General features: G+C 45.4%; 1 protein-coding gene across 5 annotated transcripts in view; it reads left to right on the forward strand.

The window, feature by feature from the left end:
* Nucleotides 1-13,819, forward strand: part of PCNT (pericentrin) — a 144,188-nt gene that overhangs the window by 116,289 nt on the left and 14,080 nt on the right. For 4 of the 5 annotated variants that reach the window (XM_057505619.1, XM_057505613.1, XM_057505624.1 and 1 more), the window contains 3 exons: nucleotides 7,030-7,238; nucleotides 7,976-8,078; nucleotides 8,883-9,035. In XM_057505619.1, coding sequence (XP_057361602.1) covers nucleotides 7,030-7,238; nucleotides 7,976-8,078; nucleotides 8,883-9,035 — 465 coding nt within the window. The remainder of the gene's footprint in view (nucleotides 1-7,029; nucleotides 7,239-7,975; nucleotides 8,079-8,882; nucleotides 9,036-13,819) is intronic. The other variant, XM_057505615.1, reaches the window with a different exon arrangement.

Here is a 13,819-nt window from a genome sequence, read left to right on the forward strand (position 1 = left end):
TCCTGGGTCAAATGGTAAGTCTGTTTTGAGCATTTTGATGTACCTCCATACTGCTTTCCACAATGGTTGAACTAACTTACATTCCCACCAGCAGTGTAGGAGGGTTCCCCTTTCTCCACAGCCTCGCCAACATTTGTTGTTGTTTGTCTTTTGGATGGCAGCCATCCTTACTGGTGTGAGGTGATACCTCATTGTAGTTTTAATTTGCATTTCTCTGATAATTAGCGATGTGGAGCATCTTTTCATGTGTCTGTTGGCCATCTGTATTTCTTTTTTGGAGAACTGTCTGTTCAGTTCCTCTGCCCATTTTTTAATTGGGTTATTTGTTTTTTGTTTGTTGAGGCGTGAGAGCTCCTTATATATTCTGGACGTCAAGCCTTTATCGGATGTGTCATTTTCAAATATATTCTCCCATACTGTAGGGATCCTTCTTGTTCTATTGATGGTGTCTTTTGCTGTACAGAAGCTTTTCAGCTTAATATAGTCCCACTTACTCATTTTTGCTGTTGTTTTCCTTGCCCGGGGAGATATGTTCAAGAAGAGGTCACTCATGTTTATGTCTAAGAGGTTTTCGCCTATGTTTTCTTCCAGGAGTTTAATGGTTTCATGGCTTACATTCAGGTCTTTGATCCATTTTGAGTTTACTTTTGTATATGGGGTTAGACAATGGTCCAGTTTCATTCTCCTACATGTAGCTGTCCAGTTTTGCCAGCACCACCTGTTGAAGAGACTGTCATTTCGCCATTGTATGTCCATGGCTCCTTTATCAAATATTAATTGACCATATATGTCTGGGTTAATGTCTGGATTCTCTAGTCTGTTCCATTGGTCTGTGGCTCTGCTCTTGTGCCAGTACCAAATTGTCTTGATTACTATGGCTTTATAGTAGAGCTTGAAGTTGGGGAGTGAGATCCCCCCAACTTTATTCTTCTTTCTCAGGATTGCTTTGGCTATTCGGGGTCTTTGGTGTTTCCATATGAATTTTTGAATTATTTGTTCCAGTTCATTGAAGAATGTTGCTGGTAGTTTCATAGGGATTGCATCAAATCTGTATATTGCTTTGGGCAGGATGGCCATTTTAACGATATTAATTCTTCCTAGCCACGAGCATGGGATGAGTTTCCATCTGTTAGTGTCCCCTTTAATTTCTCTTAAGAGTGACTTGTAGTTTTCAGAGTATAAGTCTTTCACTTCTTCGGTTAGGTTTATTCCTAGGTATTTTATTTTTTTTGATGCAATTGTGAATGGAGTTGTTTTCCTGATTTCTCTCTCTGTTGGTTCATTGTTAGTATATAGGAAAGCCACAGATTTCTGTGTGTTGATTTTGTATCCTGCAACTTTGCTGTATTCCGATATCAGTTCTAGTAGTTTTGGGGTGGAGTCTTTAGGGTTTTTTATGTACAGTATCATGTCATCTGCAAATAGTGACAGTTTAACTTCTTCTTTACCAATCTGGATTCCTTGTATTTCTTTATTTTGTCTGATTGCCGTGGCTAGGACCTCCAGTACTATGTTAAATAACAGTGGGGAGAGTGGGCATCCCTGTCTAGTTCCCGATCTCAGAGGAAATGCTTTCAGCTTCTCGCTGTTCAATATAATGTTGGCTGTGGGTTTATCATAGATGGCCTTTATTATGTTGAGGTACTTGCCCTCTATTCCCATTTTGCTGAGAGTTTTTAACATGAATGGATGTTGAACTTTGTCAAATGCTTTTTCAGCATCTATTGAGATGATCATGTGGTTTTTGTCCTTCTTTTTGTTGATGTGGTGGATGATGTTGATGGACTTTCGAATGTTGTACCATCCTTGCATCCCTGGAATGAATCCCACTTGGTCATGGTGTATGATCCTTTTGATGTATTTTTGAATTCGGTTTGCTAATATTTTGTTGAGTATTTTTGCATCTACGTTCATCAGGGATATTGGTCTGTAGTTTTCTTTTTTGGTGGGGTCTTTGCCTGGTTTTGGTATTAGGGTGATGTTAGCTTCATAGAATGAGTTTGGGAGTATCCCCTCCTCTTCTATTTCTTGGAAAACTTTAAGGAGAATGGGTATTATGTCTTCCCTGTATGTCTGATAAAATTCCGAGGTAAATCCATCTGGCCCGGGGGTTTTGTTCTTTGGTAGTTTTTTGATTACCTCTTCAATTTCATTGCTGGTAATTGGTCTGTTTAGATTTTCTGTTTCTTCCTGGGTCAATCTTGGAAGGTTATATTTTTCTAGGAAGTTGTCCATTTCTCCTAGGTTTCCCAGCTTGTTAGCATATAGGTTTTCATAGTATTCTCCAATAATTCTTTGCATTTCCGTGGGGTCCGTCGTGATTTTTCCTTTCTCGTTTCTGATACTGTTGATTTGTGTTGACTCTCTTTTCTTCTTAATAAGTCTGGCTAGAGGCTTATCTATTTTGTTTATTTTCTCGAAGAACCAGCTCTTGGTTTCATTGATTTTTGCTATTGTTTTATTCTTCTCAATTTTATTTATTTCTTCTCTGATCTTTATTATGTCCCTCCTTCTGCTGACCTTAGGCCTCATCTGTTCTTCTTTTTCCAATTTCGATAATTGTGACATTAGACCATTCATTTGGGATTGCTCTTCCTTTTTTAAATATGCTTGGATTGCTATATACTTTCCTCTTAAGACTGCTTTTGCTGTGTCCCAGAGAAGTTGGGGCTTAGTGTTGTTGTTGTCATTTGTTTCCATATATTGCTGGATCTCCATTTTGATTTGGTCATTGATCCATTGATTATTTAGGAGCATGTTGTTAAGCCTCCATGTGTTCGTGAGCCTCTTTGCTTTCTTTGTACAGTTTATTTCTAGTTTTATGCCTTTGTGGTCTGAAAAGTTGGTTGGTAGGATTTCAATCTTTTGGAATTTTCTGAGGCTCTTTTTGTGGCCTAGTATGTGGTCTATTCTGGAGAATGTTCCATGTGCACTTGAGAAGAATGTATATCCCGCTGCTTTTGGATGTAGAGTTCTATAGATGTCTATTAGGTCCATCTGCTCTACTGTGTTGTTCAGTGCTTCCGTGTCCTTACTTATTTTCTGCCCAGTGGATCTATCCTTTGGGGTGAGTGGTGTGTTGAAGTCTCCTAGAATGAATGCATTGCAGTCTATATCCCCCTTTAGTTCTGTTAGTATTTGTTTCACATATGCTGGTGCTCCTGTGTTGGGTGCATATATATTTAGAATGGTTATATCCTCTTGTTTGACTGAGCCCTTTATCATTATGTAGTGTCCTTCTTTATCTCTTGTTACTTTCTTTGTTTTGAAGTCTATTTTGTCTGATATTAGTACTGCAACCCCTGCTTTCTTCTCACTGTTGTTTGCTTGAAATATGTTTTTCCATCCCTTGACTTTTAGTCTGTACATGTCTTTGGGTTTGAGGTGAGTTTCTTGTAAGCAGCATATAGATGGGTCTTGCTTTTTTATCCATTCTGTTACTCTGTGTCTTTTGATTGGTGCATTCAACCCATTAACATTTAGGGTGACTATTGAAAGATATGTACTTATTGCCATTGCAGGCTTTAAATTCGTGGTTACCAAAGGTTCAAGGTTAGCCTCTTTAGTATCTTACTGCCTAACTTAGCTCGCTTATTGAGCTGTTATATACACTGTCTGGAGATTCTTTTCTTCTCTCCCTTCTTGTTCCTCCTCCTCGATTCTTCATATGTTGGGTGTTTTGTGCTGTGCTCCTTCTAGGAGTGCTCCCATCTAGAGCAGTCCCTGTAAGATGTTCTGTAGAGGTGGTTTGTGGAAAGCAAATTCCCTCAGCTTTTGTTTGTCTGGGAATTGTTTAATCCCACCGTCATATTTGAATGATAGTCGTGCTGGATACATTATCCTTGGTTCAAGGCCCTTCTGTTTCATTGTATTAAATATATCATGCCATTCTCTTCTGGCCTGTAGGGTTTCTGTTGAGAAATCTGACGTTAGCCTGATGGGTTTTCCTTTATAGGTGACCTTTTTCTCTCTAGCTGCCTTTAACACTCTTTCCTTGTCCTTGATCTTTGCCATTTTAATTATTATGTGTCTTGGTGTTGCCCTTCTTGGATCCTTTCTGTTGGGGGTTCTGTGTATTTCCGTGGTCTGTTTGATTACTTCCTCCCCCAGTGTGGGGAAGTTTTCAGCAATTATTTCTTCTAAGATACTTTCCATCTCTTTGCCTCTCTCTTCTTCTTCTGGGACCCCTATAATACGGATATTGCTCCTTTTAGATTGGTCACACAGTTCTCTTAATATTGTTTCATTCCTGGAGATCCTTTTGTCTCTCTCTATGTCAGCTTCCATGCGTTCCTGTTCTCTGATTTCAATTCCATCAATGGCCTCTTGCATTCTATCCATTCTGCTTATAAACCCTTCCAGAGTTTGTTTCATTTCTGCGATCTCCTTTCTGGCATCTGTGATCTCTTTCCGGACTTCATCCCATTTTTCTTGCGTATTTCTCTGCATCTCTGTCAGCATGTTTATGATTCTTATTTTGAATTCTTTGTCAGGAAGACTGGTTAGGTCTGTCTCCTTCTCTGGTGTTGTCTCTGTGATCTTTGTCTGCCTGTAGCTTTGCCTTTTCATGGTGATAGGAATAGTCTGCAGAACTGGGACGAGTGACGGCTGGAAGGACTTCCTTTCTTGTTGGTTTGTGGCCCTCCTCTCCTGGGAGAACAGCGGCCTCTAGTGGCTTGTGCTGCGCAGCTGCGCGCAGACAGGGTTTCTGCTTCCTGCCCGGCTGCTATGGAGTTAATCTCCGCTGTTGCTGTGGGCATGGCCTGGCTCGGGCAGCTACTCCAAAATGGTGGAGTCGCGTTGGAGCAGGAGCTGCTGGGAGGCTATTTATCTCCGCAAGGGGCCTCCCTGCTCCCTGCAGCCCAGGGGTTAGGGTGCCCAGAGGTCCCGGATTCCCTACCTCTGAATTAAGTGGCCCGCCCTGCCCCTTTAAGACTTCCAAAAAGCACCCGCCAAAACAAAACAACGACCACAAAAAAAAACAAGAAAAAAAATTTTTTTAATTAAAAAAAAAAAAAAAATTTTATTTAAAAAAAAAAAAAGGTGGTCGTTCGTTTTTCTTTATTCTCCGGTGCCAGCCTCAGGCCTCTGCTCACCGGTCTTTCTGCCCTGTTTCCCTAATATTGGGGTCCCTGTCCCTTTAAGACTTCCAAACAGCGCTCGCCAAAACAAAGCAGCAAAAAAGCAAAAAAAAAAAAATGGTCGCGCGCTTTTCTTATGTCCTCTGTCGCCCAGCCTCCAGTGCCTGCTCACTGTTCTTGCTGCCCTGTTTTCCCAGTATCGAGGGCCCTACACTCTGGCCCGGATGGCTGGGGCTGGGTGTTCGGCAGTCCTGGGCTCCGTCTCCCTCCCGCTCTGCCTGCTCTTCTCCCGCCGGGAGCTGGGGGGAGGGGCGCTCGGCTCCCGCGGGGCCGGGGCTTGTATCTTACCCCCTTCGCGAGGCGCTGGGTTCTCTCAGGTGTGGATGTGGTCTGGATATTGTCCTGTGTCCTCTGGTCTTTATTCTAGGAAGGGTTGTCTTTGTTATATTTTCATAGATATATGTTGTTTTGGGAGGAGATTTCCGCTGCTCTACTCACGCCGCCATCTTCCGCCCCACCCTGTATCCAAAAGCCTTTCTTTCTGAGGAAATTATGTCCTGAATCTTCTCATGGTTTGACATTTATTCTGCCCTTTTTAAAAATATTTTTTAAAAGCTGTAAGAAAATACCTTTACATCTGGTGTTTTTGTGTTTCATGAAAATACAAATAAGTTTTTTAAAACATACAAGGAAAACCAATGGGCTGGCCTTTTTAATGGTTTACTTGAATGAAACAGTTGAGAAATGAGTATTTCTTTCTAAGAACAAAACTAGATTTCTAAATGTTACAAGGATAAATCAGATTCCAAAATGCTACAAAATCAGCTTTGTAAGTTCACATGAGGAATGTGATTGATATTTCTCATCAGCTTTACCCAGGTAAAATTCACATACCATTGAGTTCAATTTAAATTGAACAATTCAGTGGTTTTTAGGGTATTCAGAGTTGTGCCGCACTCACTACTGCCGATTTTAGAACACGGTCATCACCCTGATATGGACCTGTACCCCCAGCGGGCGCCCGTCTCCCCGCCCAGCCCCCAGCGGCCACATGCCTGTTCGTTCCTGTGGAGCTTCCCCACGGTGGGCCTGGATGGATGTGGAACCACATACCCGCTGGCCTTTCACAACATTCTCAGGGTCTGTCCATGTTGTAGCGTGCTGGTGAATAGCCATCAAAGTAGCTGTAGAGTTTCATCAGTGGAAGTCTGGGGAAGCGGACAGGGCGTGGAGGAGTGGCCATGGGTTCCCTTGGCTCTGGGCTCTAAGGTGCTCCCCAGCTTGGCAAGCTTGTCCAAGTGTCCCCAGGCGTGGGGCTCTTGTCCTGCCATCTTCATTGACCCCCCCGAGGGTGGGGGTGATGCTCTTGTGGAGGTGTCTGCTCCTTGGGTCCAGCCTAGAGGCCAAAGGGCCCTGAGCTCAGGCCCCCGGCTCCATGCTATGCGTGTGTGTGTCTCATGCATTTGTGCTCATGCTCACACGGCTCTGTTTATGCTTATCCATGTGTCAGTGTATATGTTTTGTGTAAGTACACATGTGTTTGCATGCGGGTGTGTGTTGGGGAGACTCTAACAGGCCTGTGGAGCGTCCTGTTGTTTTTGAGTCCCAGACCTCCTCTTCCTGGGTTGGGGGTAGGATTACTTACTTAACCTGAGCCTGGTGAGGCCTAATAGTGCACCAACGTGAAAGGTGGGCCTTTACTGTGGAATCTCTGGAGTATGATTCTGTGTCCCTGAGCAGGGGCTGTCCTGACCCCGTGTGGTGGGAGGTGCAGTGTGTAGTGTTGGGGGGTAAAGTCCTGGCTCCCGGTGGAGGGCTGTGTGCAGACAGCCCCCTGAGCCAAGGGCCGGTGCTGGGGAGGGGCCTCTGTGTCTCTGCAAGGTTTCTGGTCTTTGGCTCTTGGAGTGTGACTGTGAGGGACTTCTCTGTTGCTTGCCACCAACACCAGCGAGAACTCGAGTTACAGCGCCAGAGAGATGAGCATAGGATCCGGCAGCTGCAGCGGACGGTGAGGGACCTGCAGGCCAGCGCAGAGGCCCGTGCCTCCCCAGAGTCCGAGCACATCCGAGAGCAGCAGCAGGGCCTGGAGAAGACTCGGCAGCAGCTGCTCTGGGTGGCTGGGCTTCTGACCAGCTTTATCAGCCAGGCTGTAGACAGGCAAGTCCCTCAGAGCACAGGCGCACCCCAGGGCAGTGGACGCTCTCGGGTCTAGTTGTGTCTGGTCAGGTCCCTGCTCTAACAAGACTGCTTCTTCCCCACGGGTTTGCATGGTGGGTGGCAGTGGTGTCCTGTGACAGAAGCCCAAGCTCTTCCTGTGCCTTTATACACGTTACCCTGGGGGTCCAGCCCGATGCCTGCCCCTTCCTGCCCAAGCTTGGGGTGCCCCTGGGTCCTGCGTCTGCCCCCTGAGGGGCCATGACCAGGATGCGTCCGCATGGTCAAGGAGCCGGGACCCTGGCATTTTGTACAACCAGAAAGATTCCTGCTTGCCCTTTTCTGTGAACACAGCAACTCAGAAAATACAGTTCTCCCGTCTGTGGTCAGATCTGTCTTAGCAGCATCGCCTCTGGGCAGTTTCCTCCTGACAGTGCTGAGCAGCAGACTCGGGAGCCCAGTGGGAAGGAGAAGGAGGCCCCCCAAACCTCTGGGCTTCAGGCTGTATCCTCGGGGCTGCACCACCTCACAGCTGTCCCCGTCATCCAAGAGGCTCCCAGCCCCCGCTTATGGACAGAACACAACTTGATGAAGCAGCTCACACGTGTGTTCACCAGCGGTCCACACGTGTGTCCTCCCGGTGCCGCACCAACCCCCTCACTGTCTCTCCAGAGTCCTTGGAGGCTTTGGACGACTGTCGGCATCCATGTGAGTCTTTAAATGTCCATTTATTCTTACAGGACAATCAATGATTGGACATCATCCAACGAGAAAGCAGTGGCATCTTTGCTGAGAACATTAGAGGAACTCAAGTCTGAACTGAGTGCCACAGACTCCTCACAGGTGGGAAGGTGCAGCCTGCACTTGGCTGCCTCCCCCACTTCCTCCCCCCCCTTCTCCCGTGTGCTGGGTGGGTGGAGGATGAAGCCCCCCAGCTGCATGACCGCCAGGCCCTCCCAGGTCAGGGCAGCCATGCCCCTCCCGTGTCCCCCAGCCCTGTGCCAGCCCAGCAGCTCCCCCAGGAATGCCGGGGCTGAACCTGAGCTAGAGGAACACTCTCGGCCCGGCCCCGGGATGCTGAGCTCCCTGTTCAAAGCCCTGGTTTTGTGACCATTAGCAAATAGGACGCTGATCATGACAGCAGCATGCATGTTGGGCAGCAGGAGAGCTGATCTGTGCCCCCGCCCACCCACCGAGCTGGACCAGTTGGGGCTGGTGCCGCCCCTCTTGTCTGTGCTGATCTCACGGCCCCACCCTGACCCAGCCAGAGTGGCACCGATGATGGGATGATGGGCATTTGTGGGCCTTTTCCATTGGCCCCTCCGGAGAACACACAGTGTCCCCTGTTCAAGTGTGTGTGCCCTGTTCGTGGGGCCGTCTGGCTGTTGGTACAGATGTACATCCTTCAGGCAGCCTGGTGTTTTGCAGGTCTGTTTACAGAAGATTGAAGAGAAACGTGATTCGTTAGGTTTTTATTATTTGCTGTCCTAGACGGACGGTCCTACCCAGCCCCACAATCTTCCCACTGAACCCCAAATACGCCTAAAATCATGACCCTGCAGTAACCAACAATAAAGACACAAGCAGCTTGTGTGCCTTTTAACAATAAAATTCTTTCTTGTTTATTTTTGTCTTCTCCTTTTCAAGAAGGAAATGACAGCAGAGCTCCAGGTCCGGCTGGTGGACACGCTGCTACAGGACAATGACTCCCTCAGGAGGAGGCTGGGCGCAGGGAGCCGGGGGAAGGCTGGGCCACGCGGGGCTGCGTCCAGGCCCGAAGAGACCCTGCAGGCAATGCGCGTAGGTGCCCATGCCCTGCGGGCTCCACCTCCCCGGCTGCACCAGGTGTCGGGTGTCTTAACGTTTTAGTGGATTCTCTGCTCTGTTCACACTGGGACATGCTGACCCTCGCCGTGAGGTGAAATGTGATTCTTGTCCGTGAAAGGAAATTTTGACTCAGTTTTTTTTACTTTTACCTAATGATTGATAATTTTCCTGATTCTGTAGTCTGACAGACTTTTTTTGTGGAATGCCTAATTCTTTCTCTTTACACATAGGTTATTTTGTGTCAGTGATTTGCTTTACTTTTTTTACAATGAAAACTTCTTAAAAATCATTTTTTGATTGATATGCAGTAAAATCTGGCACTTGTTGGGGTGACATACCAAGTTTTCATGCTTGTGTAGGCATGTGACCAGCTGTGTGGCCACACCTGACCCCTGCGGGCGGGCAGGCCCCTCCCCCGTCTCTGCTTCTGTTGTATGTTGTCCAAGTAAGAGGAATGTGCAGCGTGTGACCTTTTGAAGGGCCCTTCCCTCCTGTCATGGTGTGTCTGAGTCCTCATGGGCGTCGATGGACCTGAGCAGCCCAAGGATGCTTTTTCCCATTTTTGATTCCTGGGAGTAATTTGTGTGCAGAGCCCTTTACTCAGGTGTAAACACCCAGGAGCGGGGCTGCTGGGTCCCGTGAGGGTTCTGTGGAGATTCTGTGCGCCACATGGCGCAGCCTTGGCACAGTGAGAGGGTAGCTGCTCGTGTCCTTGAGTCCAGGGTTCTCAGCGTTCCTTTAGCATTTGGAGAGGGGTGAGTGATGTGGCATTCATGGGGCTTCTTTGGTGAAGTATTCTCAATCTTTTGCCCATTTTTAGGTTGGTTTGTTTTCTTGTTGAGTTTTGAGAGCTCTTCATATATTTCAAATATAACTCCTGGGTCAGATAGGTGATTTGCAAATATTTTCTCAGCAATGTTCTCTCCTTCTCTGTATGATTTGAAAAGCACCAATTTTTAATTCTGATGAAATCCTTTGTATCAGTTGGTCTGTTTACAGATCACACCAAGAATTTTATAGTTTTCCCTTTTTACACTTAGGTCTAAGATCCATTTTGAGTTAATTTCTGTTCATGGTCTGTGGGTAGGTTGAGGATTATTTTTATTCATGTCGATGCCAGTTATTCTGGCTCACTTTGTTGAAAAGATTGTCCTTTCTCCTTGAACTGTGCACCTGTGTCAAAGCCGGGCACCAGGACTGGTGCACATATGCCTAGACCCTCTCTGTGGCTCCACTTGTCTGTCTGTCCTTGAACAGCTGCCTGATTAATGCAAATTCATGTTATATCGTCATATCAGGTCTTAGGAATGCTATGATTTTTTCTTCTTAAATTATTTGGCTGTTCTAGTTCCTCTTCCTCTGATATAAATTACAGAATTTTGCTGGTTATGTAGACTGGGATTGTGTTAAATCCGTAGATCAATGTAGGAAGAACTGGGGAGATTCTAACAGTCAGGAACTTCCTCCAAGTTAAACATAGAACCACTGTCTTAAGCCAGCAATTCCACTGCTAAGTATTTACCCAGGAGAAGTGAAAATATATGTCCACAAAAACTTGTTCACAAATTTTTCTATCACCCTATTGATCATAGTGAGAAATGGAAATAACCCCAATGTGCATTAATTGATGAATGGAAAAATAAAACATGACATACCTTCAATGGAATATTATTCAGCAATAAAAAAAGAGTAGAGAGGGAGAAGCCGAGATGGCGGCATGAGTAGAGCAGTGGAAATCTCCCAAAACCATATATATTTTTGAAAATACAACAAATACAACTCTCCCTAAAAGAGAGAACAGAAGATACAGGACAACAGCCAGGCTACATCTACACCTGTGAGAACCCAGCACCTTGCAAAGGGGGTAAGATACAAGCCGCGGCCCGGCAGGACCCAAGCTCCCCTCACCCCAGCTCCCAGCGGGAGGAGAGGAGTCAGAACGGGGAGGGAGAGGGAGCCCAGGGCTGCTAAACACCCAGCCCTAGCCATCCACACTGGAGCACAGACACAGTGCGTGGGGTGCTGGACACTAGGGAAACAGGACAGTAAGACCTGTGAGCAGGTCCCCGCAGCTGGCGCACCCGGGACAAAAAAAAGCAAGTGCTTCTTGAAAGTCTTAAAGGGACAGGGACCCCACAGCTGGACAGAAGCGTCCCGGGACACAGCCCAGCTGCTGGGAATCCTGGGGAATTCCAGGTGCCCTAACCTCCTGGGCGGCAGCGCAGCTCGGAGGCCCCTCACGGAGATAAACAGTCTCCTGCCCGTTTCCCCTCCAACGCCACACTGCCATATTGGGAGCAGCAGCCTGAGGCAGGCCGTGCCCACAGCAACCACGGAGCTTACTCCACAGCAACCGGGCAAGAATCAGAGGCAGTGTCTGCGTGCAGCTGCCCAGCACAAGCTACTAGGGGTCACTGTTCTCCCAGGAGAGGAAGGCCACAAACCAGCAAGAAGGGACGTTCTCCCAGCCGACAAACGCGCCAGCTCCCGACAACTGCCTCTATCGCCATGAAAAGGCAGAAGAATTTGATACAAACCAGACTAACCCAGACATCCTCCCCTGAGAAGGAATCTGGGGAGATAGACCTAACCAGTCTCCCTGAAAAAGAATTCAAAATAAAGGTCATAACCATGCTGATGGATCTTCAGAGAAATATGCAAGAGTTAAGGGATGATGTCCGGAGGGAGTTTACATAAAGGAGACAATCTCTGGAATGACTTAAGAGCAGACTGGATGAGGTGCAAGAGGCCGTTAATGAAATAGAAATCAGAGAACAGGAACACAGAGAAGCTGATGCAGAGAGAAATAAAATGATCTCTAGGAATGAAACAATATTAAGAGAACTGTGTGACCAATCAAAAGGAAAAATATCAGTGTTATAGGGGTACCAGAAGAAGAAGAGAGAGGAAAAGGGATGGAAAGTGTATTTGAATAAATAATTGCTGAAAACTACCCCAAACTGGGGGAGGAAATAATCGATCAGACCACGGAAGTACACAGAACTCCCAACAGAAGGGACCCAAGGAGGACAACACCAAGACACATAACAAATAAAATGGCAAAGACCAAGGACAAGGACAGAGTTTTAAAGGCAGCTAGAGAGAGGAAAAAGGTCACCTACAAAGGAAAACCCATCAGGCTATCATCACACTTCTCAACAGAAACCTTACAGGCCGGAAGAGAATGGCATGATATATTTAATGCAATGAAACAGAAGGGCCTTGAACCAAGGATACTGTATCCAGCACGATAATCATTTAAATATGAAGGAGGGATTAAACAATTCCCAGAGAAGCAAAAGTTGAGGGAATTTGCCTCCCACAAACCACACCTACAGGGTATTTTAGAGGGACTGTTCTACATGGGAGCACTCCTAAGACTAAATAGATGTCTCCAGAGAAAATAAAATCACAGCAAAGAAAGCAGACCAACCAAATACTAACTAAAGGCAAAAAATAAAATCAACTACCCACAAAAGCAGTTAAAGGAAACAAAAGAGCACAGAATAAAACAACCAATATATAAAGAATGGAGGAGGAGGATTAAGAAGGGAGAGAAATAAAGAATCACCAGACAGTGTTTACAATAGCTCAATAAGCAACTTAAGTTAGACAGTAAGATACTAAAGAAGCTAACTTTGAACCTTTGGTAACCACAAATCTAAAGCCTGCAATGGCAATAAGTACATATCTTTCAATAATCACCCTAAATGTAAATGGACTGAATGCACCAATCAAAAGACATAGAGTCACTGAATGGATATAAAAACAAGACCCATCTATATGCTGCTTACAAGAGACCCACCTCAAACCCAAAGACATGCACAGACTAAAAGTCAAGGGATGGAAAAAGATATTTCATGCAAACAACAGGGAGAAAAAAGAAGGTGTTGCAGTACTAGAATCAGACAAAATAGACTTCAAAACAAAGAAAGTAACGAGATAAAGAAGGACATTATATAATGATAAAGGGCTCAGGCCAACAAGAGGATATAACCATTATAAATATATATGCACCCAACACAGGAGCACCAGCATATGTGAAACAAATACTAACAGAACTAAAGGAGGAAATAGAATGCAATGCATTCATTCTAGGAGACCTCAACATGCCACTCACTCCAAAGGATAGATCCACCAGACAGAAAATAAGTAAGGACATAGAGGCACTGAACAACACACTATAACAGAAGGACCTAACAGACATCTATAGAACCCTACATTCAAAAGCAACAGGATACACATTCTTCTCAAGTGCACATGGAACATTCTCCAGAACAGACCACATACCTAGCCACAAAAAGAGCCTCAGTAAATTCCAAAAGATTAAAATTCTACCAACCAACCTTTCAGACCCCAAAGGTACAAAACTCTAGTTTTATTTGTAAATTGTACAAAAAAAACAAAAAGTCTCACAAACACATGGAGGCTTAACAACATGCTCCTAAATAATCAATGGATCAACGACCAAATTAAAATAGAGATCAAGGAATATATGGAAACAAATGACAACAACAACACAAAGCCCCAACTTCTGTGGGACACAGCAAAAGCAGTCTTAAGAGGAAAGTAATAGCAATCCAGGCATACAATCCCAAATGAATAGTCTAACGTCGCAATTATTGAAATTGGAAAAAGAAGAACAGATGATGCCTAAAGTCAGCAGAAGGAGGGACATAATAAAGATCAGAGAAGAAATAAATAAAATTGAGAAGAATAAAACAACTAAAAAAATCAATGAAACCAAGAGCTGGTTC

The sequence above is a fragment of the Manis pentadactyla genome, chromosome 1 (assembly GCF_030020395.1).
Source record: "Manis pentadactyla isolate mManPen7 chromosome 1, mManPen7.hap1, whole genome shotgun sequence".
Taxonomy (NCBI): domain Eukaryota; kingdom Metazoa; phylum Chordata; class Mammalia; order Pholidota; family Manidae; genus Manis; species Manis pentadactyla.